The sequence below is a fragment of the Numida meleagris genome, chromosome 1, assembly GCF_002078875.1.
Source record: "Numida meleagris isolate 19003 breed g44 Domestic line chromosome 1, NumMel1.0, whole genome shotgun sequence".
Classification (NCBI taxonomy): Eukaryota; Metazoa; Chordata; class Aves; order Galliformes; family Numididae; genus Numida; species Numida meleagris.
Window position 1 is genome coordinate 155,770,629 of NC_034409.1, and position 20,411 is coordinate 155,791,039.

The 20,411-nt window shown below is 33.2% G+C and overlaps 1 protein-coding gene across 1 annotated transcript in view; it reads left to right on the plus strand.

The window, feature by feature from the left end:
- Positions 1 to 16,780, plus strand: part of KLHL1 (kelch like family member 1) — a 204,962-nt gene extending 188,182 nt beyond the window's left edge. The window contains exons 9-11 of the mRNA XM_021417641.1: positions 10,955 to 11,167; positions 14,792 to 14,963; positions 16,117 to 16,780. Of these exons, the coding sequence (XP_021273316.1) occupies positions 10,955 to 11,167; positions 14,792 to 14,963; positions 16,117 to 16,176 (445 nt within the window). The 3' untranslated portion in view covers positions 16,177 to 16,780. The remainder of the gene's footprint in view (positions 1 to 10,954; positions 11,168 to 14,791; positions 14,964 to 16,116) is intronic.

Genomic DNA, 20,411 nt, shown 5'->3' on the forward strand with positions numbered 1-20,411 from the left:
TAAAAGCCTTTTAAGTACAGAAGTTATGGCAATACAAATTCTTGTTGAATTTTTCAGATTTATTTATTTATTACTTAGTCCCGTTGGCAGATTTGTTTATTTTTGTACTATGAGGTTGCATTATTACAGTTTGAAGTCTCAATACCATTTCATCTGCAGGAACTAAAGGGAAAATCTTCTCCTGTAAGCAAGAATGCCACCTGTTGTTCCTCCCCAGCTTTTCCACAGTAATGGGATACAGTAGTTGCTCTCTTTCATTCAGGAACATAAACAATCTTATTTTTACTAAGCAACCCCTTAAATCTAAAGTGCAGCTAGAACAATTAACTGAAGGGATAGGTGGCTTTCTAGATCAAGGAAAGCAACAAAGCAGATCTGTTCTACCTGCATTTCAATAAAACAGCTGATCTGCTGTTACATATGAAGTTATGTTGCTGTTAAGAACCCTGTTTCAGAAACTGGAATAGTGCATGAACTCTTCCCACATCATCAACAGAAGTCGCATTAAAAGAACAGATGTGAAAGGAGGACTTAGACTAGCTTAGTAGTTAACAGTTTAAACAAATCAGGAAAGGATGGTGCTGATAATAGAATGAGGTCAGAAAGTGTGATGATTTATGAGAACAATTCTGATAAATTTGTTATTTGGCAGCTGTTTGAAGTAGCATATAGCTAGTATGCAATGTATAGTGTGCAAGGCAAATATTCCACAGCTTGCCGAATATAACGCTGAAAACATGCTACTCTTCTGCAGAACAGCTTAAAAGAACTGAGATGATGAAAGCAGCAAGAGCATCTCATTTTTTCTCTTGGTGGATGAAAAATTTAACATGAGCCAGCAGTGTGCTCTTGCAGCTCAGAAAGCAAATGGTATCCTGGGCTCCATCAGAAGAGGGGTGGTGAGCAGGGAGAGGGAGGTGATTGTCCCTCTCCACTCTGCCCTCACGAGGCCCCATCTAGAGTACTGCATCCAGGTCTGGGGCCACCAATGAGAAAGACAGGGAGCTGTTGGAGAGGGTCCAGAGGAGGGCCAGAAAGATTATCAGAGGGCTGGAGCACCTCTCCTATGAAAACTGGCTGAGGGAGCTGGGCTTGTTCAGCCTGGAGAAGAGAAGGCTACAGGCTGACCTCATTGCAGCTTTCCAGTACCTAAAGGGAGACTACAAACAGGAGGGGAGTCAACTCTTTGAAAGGGTAGATAATGGCAGGATAAGGGGAAATGGTTTTAAGTTGAAGGAGGGAAGATTTAGGTTAAATATCAGGGGGAATTTCTTTATGATGATGGTCTACTATTAGATGTGGAGGTTGGCGTCCCTGCCTGCATCTGGGGGGTTGGAGCTTGTTGAACCTTGAGGTCCCTTCCAACCCAAGCTATTCTATGATTCTATGACTTCCAGTAACTTTTAAAACGGTCGCCTATTGTTTTAACATTGCTTCTTCATTTTTGAAAATCAAGAATATATATTGATAAATATCACATATTTATATATTGAAGTATGTCTTCCGTAAGCACTTTGAATCTTTACACTAAATTTATTAATGTAATCTGATTTTGGAACCAATGTTATTTTAATGGAAAAAAACATAAGTAAAAATAAAGTTTTCAGACTTTCATCTAGAATGTATCCCTAATGTAACAGAAGCTTTCACTATAAAAAGACCATCCCTTTACTTTTATTTCCTTAAACGGATATCAATAAAGATCTACTAGAAAATGAAAAATATTCAGCTGCTAATATGATATGCAGATTGACTTCAAATGGTAGAAAATTACACTAATACACTGAGTTGTGTTAAACACAATGACTTTGGAATATATGGGAATGCAGTTCATTCATATAGTAACACCTTGCAGAACCAAGAAGAGAGTTCTGACCTTTATTTTTCACCACATCCTCAAAGATGTGCTTTAGTAAATTCTATATTTCCACTTGATGATGTTATTTATTCTAAATATCATGCATTGATCTGTGATATATGACAAAAATAGTCTGATCTTAACTTTTAAAAATAGAATTATTTTAAGCTCCTTTTCAAAGAAGCTTTTTATTTTTCTTTTACTTGAGGGGAAAAAAAATTGCATTTGTTTTTTTATGAAGAAAAGTAGAAGAACAGTGAGAAATGCTGTGGGAGTGCAGTTCGTATTTCCTGTTGATATATATCTGACTTGTACTTCTGACAGAGAAACAGCGATGTATTATTATTATATTATAATAATTTGTATTCCTATTATTTCTATTTCTGTTTTTGTTTCAATTTGTATTATTTCTGTTTCAGTAATGCTTATTTTATAATTTTGGTACCAAAAGAGATTAAAAAAAAATAAATCTCAAATAATCTTGAGTTACTATCTCACTGTTTATAAGGTGTAGAAAGATGTCAAAATCATTAATTTTATAGTAGGAAAATTCAAGAAAAAAGGGAATAATTCTTTCACTTGCACAGACATACTTTGTAGTATGAGAAAAAAACAACTAAATATAGATCCTGTTAGACCAATAAAATACTTTTAACAGTGGAGTTGTTTGTTTTCCCTTTTCCTATTTAAGTTAGTGACAGATATTTAAATGTATTCCCTTTTCATGTTTTATTAATTGAGAGCCATAACATAAAAATATGAGTTTGTGTTCTTTATAATTTATAATCAATTGACAATAATAGATTTACTGTGTTGCTTGATTGTACAGATAGAATTTAAAATGGCTTAAACATGCTATAAATTCTACTTCAGCATTCATAGAAATAGAGCATACTAAAATTTTTTTGAAGACTACACATACATATTTACTATTTTGTCCCTTCACACACATGGAAAGTCATGTTTTAGATTTTAAGATAAATTGGTGTTTTGTGGAGAGGCTTTGATGGAATCAAGCTTAATGTTTTTAAAAAAATGTTATAATGTATATTCATTCAGTTATATTCAGTTCCACTGGTTTTACAATAATTGGATTCATTTGGTAATGTATTTTCACAAATTGGATTTTTTTTCTTAGCAGTATTTTTCCAGCTCTATGCTTTTTAATTTTATGTAAGAAACAGGGAGCAGGCCAATTCAGATATCGGCTTCTGTGCAGCATAATATTTTGTTTTCATGTCCTATAATGAAACAGACCTAGAATAAGTCTTGTGTTATTTAAATGAAAATTGCTCTTGTTGCAAGAAGCAGTTGTTTTTGTTTAGTATGTCCCTTTTAACTATTATGCATTATTGCAAATTGAATATCAGAAAGGTTATCTTGCTGAACTTTCATTTTCAAGAAAATAGCAAAATCCAAACCAAATTAGCATGCACACATGAAAGGTTCTCAAAAATGTCTTGTAGTCACACATATGGGATATATTTATTGTGTAATGACCTCAGAGAAGCATAGGTTAATAATTCCACAAGGTCCTTAATAGCAGTTCAATGTTTGGCACAGGAGAATTTGCAATGTATTGCATTCATATAACCATCTACAAAATGTGATTGCATGGCTGATTATAGTCTCCTCCAGGAGTTCTGCTTCTTTGCCTTTCATGCATCATATAGTAAAATATCTGTGGCATTTTATCTTAGCAGAATCATTAAGGCTTGTTACTAATTCAGTGCCCTGCTCTGATCTTTTGTACTTCTGCACACAAATTCTTATTTCCTATGTGAGGATCCCATATAGCTCAGTGAATGTGTATTTCAATTCAGTATGCATCATAGTCTTCTCAGTTTTTCAACAAGGATTTAACTTGGCGTTTTACATTCAGGCTGTTAAAAAGGAATCTCTTCAAAATTCTGCTTCTTTTCATGTTGCTAAGTTTGCCCTAAAAAGAACTAGAGTAGGTACAAGGTAAGTAAATCTGTTACTCTTAGAACAGGGCGATGAAATATGAAAATTCACAGTAAAAAGGCAGATTCATTTGCAGTTAGGATGTATTGCCTGGATTGTTAGAAAACATGGCAGATGCTAAAGCCATTGCTAAATTACAGAGTGGGAACTTGTTGAGGCTGCTTTTAGTCAGTATGCTATGACCAGGCTACCAGCTGCTTAGGCTACGTTCATATTTTGCATGTTTGCTGTGTATTTACATCTCTTCAGTGCATATAAAGCACCATATACATTTTTTTGTCTTTTGACCACATGAGCAAGATTTTTTTTGGACTAGCTGACTGCTGACCGGCATAAAGCTAGCATTACAGTCATTTGCTGCAAGGTCTGCCATTCAGGTTTTGTAGTAGCAAACACTTTGTCTTTTCTATACATTGATTTATTTATTTTTCTCCTAATTTTACAGTGAATAAAAAATTCTACATAGATAATGAGCATAACATTGTATGTTGTGTTTTAGCTTGTGCGTTAAGGATTCTTCACAGCAAGCAGACAGAAGGAATAAACTTTAGAATCACAGAATGGCTAAGGTTGGAGGGGCCTATGGAAGTCATCTGATCCACTCCCTCTGCTCAAGCAGAGATACCTAGGATAAGTTGCCCAGGACCATGTCCAGGCATCTTTTGAAGATCTTCATGATCATTTCACAGCCTGGTCAACCTATTCCAGTGCTCAGTCACTCACACAGTAAAGAAGTGCTTCTTGATGTTTAGACTGACCCTTCTGTGTTTTAATCTGTGTTCACTGTCTCTTGCCCTGGCCCTGGGCACCACTGAAATGAACCTGTCTCCATCCTCTTTGCACACTCCCTTCTGATATTCATAGACATTGATGAAATTTCCCCTGAGCACTTCTATTTGTTGTACTTCTTGAGGTTCTTGTCAGCCCACCTCTCCAGCCTAATACATGGCAGAAGGAGGCAATCTGCTCACACTGCCTAGCCTAAATTTTTGAATGTAACATGAGTCCCAGTCTAGAGAGAGGGAGATAGTGTAAATAGTACCTTTAAAGACTCAGGGACAGTTTTCAATTGTGCAGGTTCCACAGTCAAGCACAGACTTTTGAAAAGCATTCAGCTATCACTGGCTTCTTTCTAATGGTCAAAATTGCAAAAGATATTATCTTCCTCTATTCTGGATTATTCTGAAAGTCTGGCTTTTAATTATCTCCTTCAGTGGAAGATTACTTATGTCTCAGATTACTTAATGCCTGTTTGCTGAGTCCTGAAGGAAGCTCTTGGTCAGTGTACTCAAAGAAACCCCAAGACACTTCCCTTACTAAAAGCAGACATTTACTTGAAGTACACAAAAGTATGAAATTTATAGGTGTGTTGCAATTATATAAATGTTATATGTGGATGTCATATTCATATTTGTACATATAAATGTATGTACACACTTTCTTATTTCCTCAAGTAGGATAGGTAAACATTTAAATCTTAATAATTTTTTTTACAAGGCCAATATAATTTGAAAAGTATCTGCTCTTGCAGTAGCTATCAAGTATCTACTACATTCAGCAACAAAATCCCGTGTCATCTCCACTGTTAACTATTTTTTTCTAATTTGAAACTAGATCAACTTCTCAATAACTTCTGTTGAGATAAAATGAAATTTCTTTTGAATCAATAGAACAGCTTTAGCAGAGTATTTCATTATTGATTAAATTCAGTGAATTGAGAAGGATTTGTTCATTGTGAAGGTCACAGACTAAATGATCTAAGACTTTTTTCTACTCATCCATATAATTGCAGTGCAGTGATGATTTTCTTACTTCAGTAAAGAAATGAGGAACCGGCTCAATTTTATTAAATAAATTAAATATTAATATGCTATAATCGTGATTGTTAGAGCTGAAGTAACACTTCAAAATTTCATGCCAAGATAAGATAAACAATATGCATGAAACACTTATATTTTCCATCGGTGTGTTTTTTTTCTTTTTTGTTGTTTGAAGGTTTCTTTGTTCTTGTTTATTATTGACGATTCAGTTACTCTTTTGCAAATCCATTTGAACTAACAAAGTACTGTGCAGGCATACATAATTACAGTCATGTAAAGAGAAAGTAAGTTTCATACTGCATGTTTTCTGACCACAGTATTCTCACTGACTACAAAGAAATACTTTTAAATCAATACTTATGAATGACGTGAATATTTTACCTGATAGTAAAGTGCAACACTGCTTTACTATACTAAAAAAAATGCATGCCTCACACATCTGTTTCCATAACAGATCTTAGATTATCCAACGTTTGAGAATTAAAGTTTTGATTGGGATGGTATTAATTACTTATGAAGTATTTTACAAACATAACTAGTTTTACAAAACCCTTTTGCAAAAAGAAACTAACACAGCTTATCAGTTTAGGAATATTTTTTGTAGAAACGTTTAAAATCTTGTCTCTGTTCCTAATGTATTTTGCTCTGAATGTATTTTGACCTACAGATGAATTTCTGCATGAACGTAAATCCCGCAGAACTTATTTCAGTCACTTTAATGACAGGTTTGAAACTGCTGATATTTCATGTTTTCTGTTCATGAACTGATGCTTTTGGTCAAACCCTTTAAAAAAAAAAAATATTCTGCCTTTCTTTCCAGAAAAAAAGGAGAGCTTGTTGAAAATAATCTTCCTTAGCTGCAGAATCTACAAATGATGTAGATACTTTATAATATTTTAGTTAGAAAACTGTGCAATAAATGAATACAGAGAAAGAAAAGGTGGAACAATATTTTGATCTAAAATGATTGAACCAACAAAGCAGATGAATATCCTAAATACATTAGCTCAATCTAGCACAAAGTCATTCTGTGAATTCAAAAACATTTTCTTATTTAACAAAGGATGCACTGCATTTATGTTTTAACAAGACAGTGAATGAAGGGCCTTAACATACTGTAGTAAAATAATAATGTACAGACTACTTTATCTTAACTCTCATGTAGTCAGATACAGTCAATAATGTTTTTAACTGGAGGAATTTGCATTCTGTCACTGAACTTGCAAAGATAATGTTGTATCTTTTCTATATTGTAACTTTGATTACAATTGAATTTATTTGATACAGGTTCTTTCTTTCAGAAAAGCATACCTTCTAGTGTAGGAAGTAGAGTTTTGCCATAATTATATTATGCATATAAAGATGCTACTTTCAGTATTTTCAAATTCCGGCAGTTAATAGTTCTTTAATTGTTGGCACTTATTCTATGACTTTTTTCATTTTTTCTTAAATAAAACTGTATTTATTCCTAATGTATCCCACTCCCATGTTACCAAATACATGAAGTACCGTTACAAATTTACAGATAGAAATGTCTTCATTAATGCTTTCCATTCCAAAAATTGTCATTTTCAACTTTTGTCAGTGAACAACTGACCTAACAAAGGCAGTGTGGATATAGAGATTTCATCTACAGTCTCCTTGGTCAGGTGTGGATTGATTGAGTAATATAGGAGGCTAGCACTGATGAAAATTCCAACCTTCCCCTTGTTTCCACCAGGCAGATTTCCTTTCTGCCAAAGTATTTCTCTGCTGCTCTTTCAGGCATACTGAAAGGTAGAAAAGGGTGCAAAGGGGCCTAAACAAAAGACCAGACAAGGTTTTTGATATTTTCCGTGAAAGAATTTTGAAAGGCAAACCTCATTAAGAAATGCTGCAAAGGCATGATTCAACTGTTTTCACAAGCTATAACAACTCACATCAAAGGCACTCTGTTCTTCTGAGGTTGTTTTGTCAAACTGAATTTAAAAATGTCATTTCTGATTAGTTATCAAAGGTTTGTAATGATAGCACTGAGATAAATGCTTTTTGATCCAGCTAGTCATGATTTCTCCTTTCTCCTACTTCGTTGAAAAATTGTTTTTTTGTGGCTGAGAATTTGCTCTATCAAACAGTGTTCTTGTATTCTTTGTGTATGTTGTAGTTTCCATAGAAATAAATGGGAGGCATTACTCTTGGAGTGATCTAAGCGTGCGTGTGGTGTATGCATATATATATAACTAAACATTTATTTATGGATATATATATGTTTAGGAATCTATGCCCATCCTAATGTAAAAACAAGTGACCAAAACCTGAAAATAACAGACTTCCAGTTCAGAGGAGACTGAATTCATATCTACTCATAGTATCTGAATAAATTGAGGTTTAGGCTATTGAGGAATAGAAATCTGTAACATCTCCAGAGGCAAAACTTGCATTGTGAACCATGGAGATAAGTACTCAGTACTGAATGCTATTTTTAACTTGTTGACCTTTCCCTGTAAACAGTGATAATTCTAAAAGAAATTCAAACAGTTTTAATAGGATGCACCTCCAAAGACTGAGGTACAGTTCAGTAAATAAAATATTCACAACTCAAAAGTGAATGAAGATATGCTTACTGTGTGATTATTATCACTATGCTTACTTCTCAAGCTTTCTTCTTAATAATGCAATGTTGAAAATAAAGTCTTAAAATACTGTACGCACTCAAAAGCTACTAAGAGTTATGACATCTACAAGAAGTCTACAGATGCCAGTAATCTGGGAGAAGTAGGAAAGATGTGCTTCACACTTTAACGCTAACTTGTCAAAGTCAGAGTCATTGAATTGTCTTCAGTGTCTGAATTCTGAAGGTATATGCACAAGAAAATGAAAATCTAATAACAAGTCTATTTAACAAATCACCCAAACCAGGTGTGGTATTTGTTAACTGTAGCCCTTGCAATTGCCAGGCTAATGTTGCAGTAATGGCAGACTATCACACTTTTTTAGAGAAATCCATTATGCCTTTCCATGCAGAAATTTTTACATCTGAACTGTTACCAAGAAGGGTAAAGTTACAAAAAATGATTCATTCAAAGTCATCTAATAAAACAAGACTGAGCACTAAAAAAAAAAAAAAAAAAAAAAGAAGAAGAGTGCTGAATGTCTTGGGATATAAATATCTCAAAAACTTCAGCTAGTTGTGCAGTATCCTGGACATTCAGCACTGTTTGCAGTGTTGTTCTGCAGTTATTTTGGGCTAAAGCAAGTGACAAGCAAGCAAGCGAATTACAGAATTTAGCAGAAAAGTGGAAAAAATTCCTTACTGAAGCATCCAGGCTCAGCCACAGCATTTTAAAACAGTTATTCAGCTTTCAACTTTTATTTGTTGGAACTTGACCTTTGTAAAATACAATTTTATTGCTAATCTCATGAAGTATTACTTGCTTAGATATAAACGCAATCAAAACCTAAAATCTGATTTGGGAAATTAATTTTATTCTGTTCTGAACAGATTACTTTAACAAAAACTAGGTGATCACAATAGATGGCTGAAACTGTAATTAGTTTTTTATGAATATATATGTTACCCAGCTGGAAACTCAGAGATGCTTTTAGATATATATTATATTATATTTTATATTATATTATATTTTAGATATATTTTACTAGCTGTCTTAATTGAAGCAGGCAAATGAAAACCACTCTGCTTCACAGTGAACTTTCATGCCAGAAGAAATAGACAGTTATTCCTTCTGTTTATTAGATTAGGGGAACACATAATGGTTCTTACCGAACCCTGCAGACATTTTAGTACTGTGCATTTTTTGAAACTGTGTAAAGTGTTTATTTGTCCAAATATTTACTTAGAAATCTGTCTCAGACATGTATACCACTGTCTTCATTTTAGAGATTAATTTACATATTTACATGAAACTTTTTACTACCATTTGAATTGACTCATGAACTCTAGCAATCTACTCTGGTAGAGCATATTTCTTCTAGGTACAGCACACAGCATTTGATCATTGCCTGTGGGCAACTGAACCAAGTCCCAGAGCTTCTCTGCAAATAACGATAATATCATTGCAGACACTTAAATTTATATTCATGTAAATGGATTTGGATCAAGTACTAACAAGTTTTTTTAGTACTGTTCTTATGCTCTTTTTCTCTGATAAAGAACAGTACAATAGTGACTGGACAACTGAACTGTTCTTCAGGCTCTGCTTGCCACCTTGAACATAAAGCAATTTAAAAAATGTGGACATCTGCAGGTTAACCCTTACATGTAGGAGTCTTAATCGTGAATTTATCCCACCTGTAGGTACATGATAATCATTTACAGTGGTAAATATCGTTAGTCAGGATACTCAGACGCTTTAATATTCTCTCTCTTATATTTCTCTCTCCTTGAAACTTTGGCAAATAAAATATATCTGTCAGGCAGTACCAAAATATCTCATGACTTCTGCGACTTATTTAGTGGTGGTATTATACTTTCTTTATCCATCAGCATCCATGCCAAGGAAATATAATGGTGAACGCACATTTAAGTAGCTCTGAATTCATGGGCTGTTTAGGACAGTAAAAGCTTCCAAATGAATAACTACTTCATACAGACAGCTTTTGCATCCTAAATTACTCAGTGGTTGGACTTTCAAATAGCCTGTCTATTAATCTTCAAGCACTGTAGAAAAGGCGACAGACTGCAAAAGGTTTCATATAGGACATGGATGCCGCATAGCTATAGAGGGAGAGTTATCAGAACTGCTTCCTCCTGGGAAGCATTGCAAAAAGAGGAAGGAAACAAGTATCTTGCCTGCAGGTAGTTACAAACATAAAAGAACTGTTTTGTGATTTTTAAATCATGCTTTTGCTTTTTCAAAGTTACAGTGTGTTCAGAGGTTTTCCAGAACTTCCGTACAGAGCTCAATCCTCATAGTATATTCTGGTGAACAATTAAGTACCAGCCCTGCTTATGTGATTTATAAATCTATAGAGAAAAATCTATGTATCACTGAGGTTTTTGGCAGTACGTGCTGTAATCAAAGAACAAAGATAACCATTTCCAGAAAGAAAATATCTTAATTCCTATTGAGCTGAGCAAAGCACCGAGTAGAATATGGATTTTGTAATAATATTAAAATAATTTATGTTTACTGATCATATGAAATTCGTTTCATTTTGAGAAACTATATTTTGTTTTTCTCCCATTTGTTAAAGTCAGCTTAAAATAAACAAACAAAAAAAACCCACAACCAATCAAACAGCAACAAAAAACATTCCTTTATTTCTACAGTTCTGAGCAGTTATTTTATTATTTTTTTGTATATTTTCTTAGGTTATATTCAGTTGGAGGTCGAGATGGAAGCTCATGTTTGAGTTCAATGGAATATTATGATCCTCACACAAATAAATGGAATATGTGTGCTCCAATGTGTAAGAGAAGAGGAGGTGTAGGAGTGGCTACATGTGATGGCTTTCTTTATGCAGTTGGAGGTCACGATGCTCCTGCTTCTAACCACTGCTCACGACTACTGGACTATGTAGAAAGGTATCTACTACATGCATTTTTTAAATATTTTGTCTGGAAGCATCATTTTCTTACTGAAATAATGGTGAAATTTACAGCAGACTGTTTTTTTCTTTTTCTTTCCCTAGGACATACTGACTTCCTTTTTACTGTAAAAATTCCTTAGAAGCTTGCCATAGAAGTAGTTTTGGAGATTATTTTTGTTTCCTTTTTTCCTCTCACAGTGCTGTTAAATATTAAATTGGACACAAAACTTCTCTCTTTTCACTTTACCTTTAAGAAATCTTTGCTTTTAAATCAAGATATTACACATTGCAGAGTCATAAAGAAAACTTTGCAGAGATAAAAATTCAGGCCTGAAATAATTATAAAACATAATAATGTAACTTAAGATGTAGTAGAGAAAAAAGATATCATAGATATTTAACACCACTATCACTTCCCTTACATGGATATAAGCCTTACACGCTGTATTTACAGTACCCTGTATTTCACAAGCAGGTATTCTGCAAACTCAAGAATATCTACTAGGGCAGTGCCTCTCATTCTGAAGGTAGTCTTCAACTGTTCCACTAAGGTTTGACTTTTTTCTATTTCCGTTTTTGAGTGTTTTAAAGAAGAATAAAGTAAAATACACTTTCCAAATATATACAGGTAGCAAAGTTTATAGCAGATATATTTGATCAGTTGTTTAATATAAGCATAGAATAGGCATAGATTAGCACCAGGAAAGAGATTTATTTTCCATTAAGTGTTTAAAATTTTATTAAATGTCATTTTTGTCTTCTTTTGAATCTTGGAATTTACCAGTTATTCAAGAAGTAATCCTAAAATTCTAACTTAAAACTGATTCCATATGATTTTGTTCATGCTTAGACTTTTTTCCATATGCAAAATACTTAAGTTCTCCTTGTCTCCAACAGATGCAAAGTTAATCAGAGAAATCCCAGGTCCATTTTATCTTTGTTTTGATGGTTACCTATCTATAAGTAACAATACCCAGAATTTTTCATGAATTAAATTTATATTAATGCTAAAATCATAGTCATAAAGAAGGAACTCACAAGGATCATGGAGTCCAACTCCTAATAACTAGTAGTGACAATATTTATAAGTACAAAACCTTTACAGCTTTCTCTGTTTATTGGTACTTATAAGGAAGCTTTTTTTTTTCCTTCCAATTTTGAGAAGAAAATCCTTCAAAGTTAAACCCTTTCCCATTACATCTGATTTTTTTCAGAGGATGGTATAGAAATGAGTTAACCACATATACTTAATCTATTGTATATACTGGTGTCTGTATCACATTATACGATGTTCTTTGTCAAGGTATTTTTGCACTGATATGAACAATGTGCTTCATGGGCGCTTATCTTCCAGTGTAAAAATTAAGACTAACAAGTCAGAAAGTGTAAGAAAATTAGTTTGCATAGAGTAGATGTGAATTAAGTGAAGGTCTCCACGAGAAAATGGACAATATCTCAAAGCACTCCCAATAACTGACAGATGTATAATATGGCTTCAATGCATCTACTTTTACATTCAAAAATTCATCTTCCTCCCAGAAAGCATTTCCAATGACTTAGGATACCAAAGTCTAATAAACGTTTGTGAGATTTATTATATTATCTCATATATCCCTGAAAGTTTTACCTTCTGTAAAAATATTTTTGAAATTACTTAAATCTAGTGAGAGCAGATTTGTGGTTTTTTGAATGCTGTTGTTAAATCCTGCTTTATACTAGTAAAGACATCTAATTTGTCTCCCAGCTTCTTATGTTGATGCAATTTTAAAGGATTTCTTATGGCATTGAGTATTTAAAAGCAAAGTAGTAGTTACATTTGTCTGCTTTTCACAAGCTGGGAAATCATCTTTTTAAAGGTACAATCCGCAATCTCTATTTAAGAATTTTAAAATCTGGAGATATCTTTAGAGTGAAGCAATACTTGAAAAAGAATGCTGCTTGCTCTAAATGTGATAGCTATTGACAAGTTAAACAAGTCATCTATAGTTTTTCCCCTTTTTCACCTTGATTTCAAATTCATTTATTTCCACATTAATGAACTTTTCTGTAAACCTTCTCAACCTAGGGAATACCTAGTTATTGTAAAACTACAAAGTACAATTTTTTTAGCAAAAGTAAGGATATGAGAAAACTCAGACTTTTTTGACAATTATAAAACAAACAAACCAAAAAATCTCCACCAAATCATTTTGCAACTCTATCCTGCTGATAGAATTAAGTTTTAGGCATTCTGTTTAGTTCATGGGAGTCCAATCTTTTGGGTTGCCTGGGCCATATTGAGTGAAGAGGAATTGTCTTGGGCCACATATAAAATATACAATATAGTCAACCTATATAACTAACAAATCTTCTTTTTGTGAAAGTAATGCATTGGTCTGGTTTTATGTAAGTGGTTGCAATTCTTAGTGAGTTCTCAAGGTGTTTGTCAAGAGATTTTTGATGAAATTTTACTCTTCCTGTGCTTCATCCTTGAAAGCAGTTGTTCACAAATGCAGCTGTTGCCAAAAGGGGATGACATGAATAAGACATGACTGTGAAGTGAGGGATATTTTTCTTTATGTCACAGTGTATCCATTAGGGAAGGGTCACAGTATCAATAATAATGTAATAATTTTATATAACAGTAGAGGACTTGTAAATAAAGTTATTTATCCACCACAGAATTCCTTTTTAGTTATTTTAGATTGTCATGCCCAAAGTGTGAACCACTTTACACTTATCAAATGACTAAAGTCCGCCCAAGACATTTCATCCTTAAACTGTTTATTTCTGTCAACTGATTGTAAAGTGATTCTACTACATATTATAGATGCTTAAGGACAGAAAAAATTAATTCTATCACACTTTGATGTAATAGTCTATTTTGTTACCTGAATGAAATATCCATCACCTAAAAATGAGGTGTCTAGTTTTCCAGGCTTCCTTCGTAACTCACTGAGAGGCACTGTCAGTAGACTCATTTCAGCTTTAAAGTAGATGTTAAATACAATGAAATGGCCTATGGTATTAACTAATGCTACATTGCTAATGAATACCTAAGATAATAGCATAAAATAAATATTTAATTTTTGAATGGCTATCATTATGTAATTCTGCTCTCTGTTCTAAAAATTCTATGATGATTGTCTTTAAAACTGTAAGCTTTCTTCACTTGAAGAGAGATTCTAACTAAGTTAAAAACATCTGAATTCCTGGGGAGGTTTTTTGGCTATGAACATTGTACATTAGCATAATAGAATATAATTATTGCACAAATATTTTAATGTTCTACAAAAATATGATTATTTATTTCAAACAGATACAAACATGTATACATACATTAAGATATTGCCCTTCTACTCAGATCTACGTTACGACACCTAACACCATAAATAGTTTAGGATTCTTTATTAATTGTTTTTTCTTTTCAAATGGATAACTGAAAGTTTCTAATCAACATTAAAATTCTTGAATTGAGAACACAATAAATGTGTATCCTTTCTGCTGTTACAAGAATATTTTGTACAAAATGCTTATGGATTTTTGTTTTTCTGTAATAGGGCTATATTTCACATGAAGATCAGCATCAAACAACACTTAGCTTCTCACTGTGCATTCAATTTCCCATCTCTTTCATTAGGTATGATCCAAAAACTGATACATGGACAATGGTGGCTCCACTGAGTATGCCTCGAGATGCTGTTGGTGTCTGTCTCCTTGGTGACAAGTTGTATGCAGTAGGTGGATATGATGGGCAAACATACCTGAACACTATGGAAGCCTATGACCCTCAAACTAACGAATGGGCACAGGTATTTTTCAAGTCTCTATTTTTTCTCATGCACTTTGATAGCTTCTCAGTTTTTTTTCAGAGAAAACTTTTGTGAAAAATATGTGTGTATCTGAGATTGCTATGGCTGTAAAAGTATCCCTAATATTTTTTTCAGTTATTATGTTAAAAGATTCCTCTGCAGGTAGGAAAAGGAGAACTAAGAAAGCAGTAGAAGACAGAATAAACACTCATTAGAAATGTAATTTTTTACCTTTCAAGCAAAAATAGTTCTTACCTGTTCCATCTTTTTTCTTTCTTCTACAGAAGAAATGTTGTAAAAATTGTCAAAATGAATCTGGAATTTTAATTGCTGACCAGAATGTTTTGAAGATGTTTCATGTGAAGACAGTTTGTTTATTGTATGTAGGGAGCTGAGTTTTTGTTTCATTATTAAATTTCATATCCTTCTTTTTGATGGATATTTTGAAATGTTGAAATTTATGTATGTTCCTAATATTGAACTATGTAAGAATAGAAGTATTTTTATAGTGCAGAGTGGTGGGGATCAGTGGTTTTGTTATAAAGAAAATGTTACAATAGTGCTTGAAAAGATTTGGAATCTAGGAAATGCACTTGGACAGATGCTTAAACAGTATGTAATGTCTCTGCTTTAGTAGGCAGAGGTAGCATTAATTACAGTGTACTATTATTATTAAATACCGCAGATGTGTTACTCTCAACAAATAAAGAGATCCAGACTCTCACAGCTAGTAATCCTTGCAGAGTCTAGAAATAGTGTCTAAAGCTGCCAAACTTCTTTTAAAGGAAATCTGACTCTTATTATTAGTACTGAAAATACAGAATTTTGGTATTATTTGTAGCTTTGACTTTTATCACAGGGACACAATGTGCAGAATATGGAAAACACTGACATATCAACAAATCCACAAAACTGATATCTGCTTTAAAATCACTTTTTTTTTTTTTTCTGTTCTCACATTTTCAAGTGAGAGATACAACATGTGCTTAAGTAATTTAAAACTACAGTACTAGGACATTATTTAATGGGTTGTATTTAATCCCATTCATTTTAAATATTTTGTATCAATGTTGACATGACACTGGCTCTCTTTTGCATGACTAGACTCTATTCAGTTTATTTCTGACTTTTCTTTCTTTTTTTTTAAATGCAGATGGCTTCCTTAAATATTGGAAGAGCTGGTGCCTGTGTTGTAGTCATCAAGCAACCATGACTTTGTCAGCACTGCTTAGGATTTTACTGACTGTGAAATGATTATTTTTCTATCAAGACAAGAACAACTTCACGTGAACATGGATTTACACAATGAATACTGTGTTGATCACAAATTTGAAGAAGCATAAGAGTGAGAAATATTAAGGATTTATACCCTATAAAATCATAAAAATTATTCATTCTGTGAAGAAGAAAAAATCATACTGCTGTAGGCATAAATATGTAAGCGTTCAGTAATATGTTCTGTACTGTTCTCTCAAATGTGTCCCAGAGAACTGGATAATTAAAAGCATCAAGGTACAGCTCTACATAAGAATCAAGAAGGAATACAAGAGCAGCTTTCATGGCTTTTAAGACTTTTAACAGCAGAAACATATAAGTATGTTTAATCACTTCCAAATTCAAAAAGTAGATAATACAATTTTTCTATTCAGGTCTTTTCTTCAAATGGGTTATGGCTTTCACATCTAGACATAGTTATTTTAAGGAAGACAATTAGATTTTACTGAAGTGCAGAAAAAGAAAAGTCTGGATATTCAATTTTAATTTGTAATGATTAAGCTTTTGCTCTACAGTAGGAAGAAAAAAAAAAAACCTAAACCTCCAAGATTATATTTTTGTTCAGATTGTACCTCCTTGCATCTTAAAACAGAGTCTATGAGGGAAAAACCTGAATGTTCAATCTAATAATACACAAAGCAAGCCTTTGGCTACGATGGGGTCTTGTTGCAAATGTGGGAGTCAAAAGGGCAATTTCCTAATTCTTTCTTAATTTTATATTCACTTCAGGCATGCAAGCTATGATCTTGTTGTTTAATGTACCTTCTGCATAATAAAAGCTCAAAAACAGCTGGAAAATAGATATTATTTCTTAATTACCTCAGGTAACAGGTGAACTATGACCAGAAGAGACTATAGAGCCTCTTCTCGTTTGAATTGACAGTTCCTATGACATTTCAAAAGGGATAAAAAATACTACATTTTATTTCTTTCTGGCACTCATACCTACACAATTCTGCCTGATTAGTTTGACCAATTTATGACTTTCCATTTCTTAGCTACAAGTAGGGAACCGAGAATATATGCAAGTAAGATTACGTAAAACTAGACAATTTTATCTAATAAAAAATATACTAATATCATATGTGCTTCCTGTTAGGGCTGATCATTTATAGCAGCAATGATACACTGCACTTCTGCCTTGGCAGTATATTTGACATTGAAATTTTCTATCTGCTCAGCTAAATTAGTTAGAATCTTAAGGACACTAGTAGAATATGAAATTCTGCTGTTCAGAGAGGCACAGGTTCTGGGAACAGAACTACCAAGTATTCCTCTTCTTTAAAGCCTTGCTCATCGTTTAGGAAACATTTATTGGTCAAAACACTGTAATTAATGTCACTGTACTCTGTTGCTAGTAATTTTGAGAAAGAATTCTTGTTACCATTAAAAGAGCTTTCCTAGTAGAAACCTTTGAAACCAGTTAAGCTGGAAAAAGATATAGAATCTCCTACTCTGTACATAAATGAAGATGTATATAATCCTTTTAACAGCATTAGCGTGCTTTGATCATTTTTTATCTTTTGTTTATCCTCAATCTTATTTTTATTTTCAACTTAATTTAATTCTCCAATTTTGGCTTTTAGGTATTTTTGTTTGTTTGTTTGTCTGTTTGTTTTTATGTCTACATCTTACCTTCTGGACTTTTGCCTAAAAAGAATGTATGGAGAAGTTTTTGATGAGATTTTAAGTTTTTCTTGCCATTGTGTTTACTCTGCTCCTATTAAAACAATAAAGTTTTTATCTGTGAATCCAAGGGGAAAAAATTTAAGTTAAAATGGCCTATAACTTAAATCCTGGGTCCTATGGTCAATTCAAACCCCTTTCTTATATACAAGTGTTAAAATTGCTTGTAATAGTCTGCCCTATGCTATATGGTATTACAGGTGCAGGAAAAAGCCAGACTGTCTCATCATTGTTTTTCTAAGCATGATACTTGGCTCTCAGATAATCCCTCTGATTCTACAGTGTGAAAAGTAAAGCAAAATAAAATCTTCAACATCTATTAACTTCAGTGAAAATATAGTTAAATTCTTGAAAATGCCCCTTGGAAATTTTAGTTTCATATTCTACGTGCATTTTAAAATGTTAGTGTTTTCTCTTGCTTGACAATTTCTTATGTGCACAAGCAAACACCAGAAATATTGTGCACTGTGGTAACAATGAAATACAAGTTTTTTACAGGAGAATCTACGCTCTGGAAGTCTTACGCTATTAATGTGCTCACAATGAATTGAGCATAACATACTTATCTCAGATTTTACATTAATTTCTCCATTATGAATAATGAAAAAAACTCTACAAGAGCTTTAAAAAGCTCTTGTAACTATTGTCAAATAGCCGTAATAAAATTACATGACAAATTCTGTCATATTCTGAGAAACTTAGGTATTTGACTGTGTTCATATATGGAATTTCATGATATATGAATTATTTACCTATATAAAATTCACAGCCTGGTAGAGGACATCTTGCTTTTTTTTTTTTCTTTATCCCCCCCATCAGTATCTCCAATAGATCCCATACATACATCTGTGTTCAGTTTTATGTGTACAAAATCCAACTACACATTGGCTGTATGTACAATAAATATCTTTTCCTGTTTTATTCTCCCCTCCCTACCTCCAGATCATTCTGATGTTGCAGAGACTTTCTTCCATTAAGGATATTTTCCCACAGAATTATTGCTGATGAAGGTAGCAAGTGCAATAGTACAGCATACTGGTAGCCAATTCCTTACCACTCTATGTGCAAAGAAGTAGACGTACGGACATAAAAAAGAATGGCTTATTTTTCTTCTTCAAAATAAATCTTTCATATATCTTCAGCATTTTAAAATTCTAGATATTTAAGAATAAATATAAACTTTTTAAAAAATGTAAACATTTTTAATAGTGAGTTTCCAAGTATTCACAAATTACTCCAACTTTACAAAGCTGTATTTTCAGTCATGCGTAATTCTTCATGCTCCCATTGCTGGCATTCTGATCTCTTACAGGTGTTCTTAGTCTAAATCTAAATCTTAGTCTAAATGGATACTAAAAATCTCAATATTGAAAACAGTGGCTCAAATATATATTAGAAATTAGCAACTAGTTACATAATTTAAATCCTGAGAATATAAAGATTTGGGGTATTTTTTAATCTGCTATACCAAGCAGATGTATATATGCTAGGTAATATGGGTTCAGTGCCAACTCAAAAGAGAATCTAAATGTGTAAAAGTAATTTACAAAATATTTCTGTTTAAAAATAGATTCTCCATGCAATATATTTGTTCTAACTTAAATCAGAATGTATAAAATATTCAGCAGAATGATTATTCTGCTGAATACAGTGGATTCTAAATCCACTGTAAAGCTTTTCAAAGTGGCACAACCTTACATTTCATTGCAAATTTCCTCATTATCGCTCTGCTTTATGAAAGCATACTACTATGGTACTTGGGAATTAGGTACACTGAGGGGCAGAGAGGCTGCTCAAAATCCTTAAATCAGAAAAACTTTGGTTTCCATCTGTAGGGGATTGTAACTCCTGGAAATGTAACTAAAAAAAAAATCAGCGGAGAACAATGTTTTGTAGTCCAGTAGAGAAAGATCATGTTCAGAAGGTAACATTTAAATTAGGTGTATGAACATTTAATTTTGTTGTCACATAGGTGTTAGGTGTTTTGGGCATCTGAAATGCCCAAAATTATTTAATGTATCCACAGAAGGTGGATATCCATAGTTGAAGTGTTGGAGTGGCAACTAAGTTCAAATGGGAAACTCTAAAGAATCCTACTTTATATTAGGTACTTATATATAGGCAGCTCACCTGAATTCAAGATCCTATATACATATGCATCCAGTGACAGTAGAGATCTGCATTAGCAGCTTGCAACCCACCTGCATGATAAGAAAGGACACTTCAGTTATCATAGAATCTCGTGAGTTGGAAGGTACAACTAGTACAATGTAGTACAACTCTCCTGCAATGAACGGGGACATCTACAGCTAGATCAGGTTGCTCAGAGCCTGGTCTAGCCTGACCATGAATGTCTCCAAGGATGGGGCTTCCATCACGTATCTGGACAACCTGTTCCAGTACCTCACCACTCTTATTGTAAAAGCTTCTTCCTTAATATATAATCTAAATCTCCCCTCTTTTAGTTTGAAACCATTTCCACTTGTC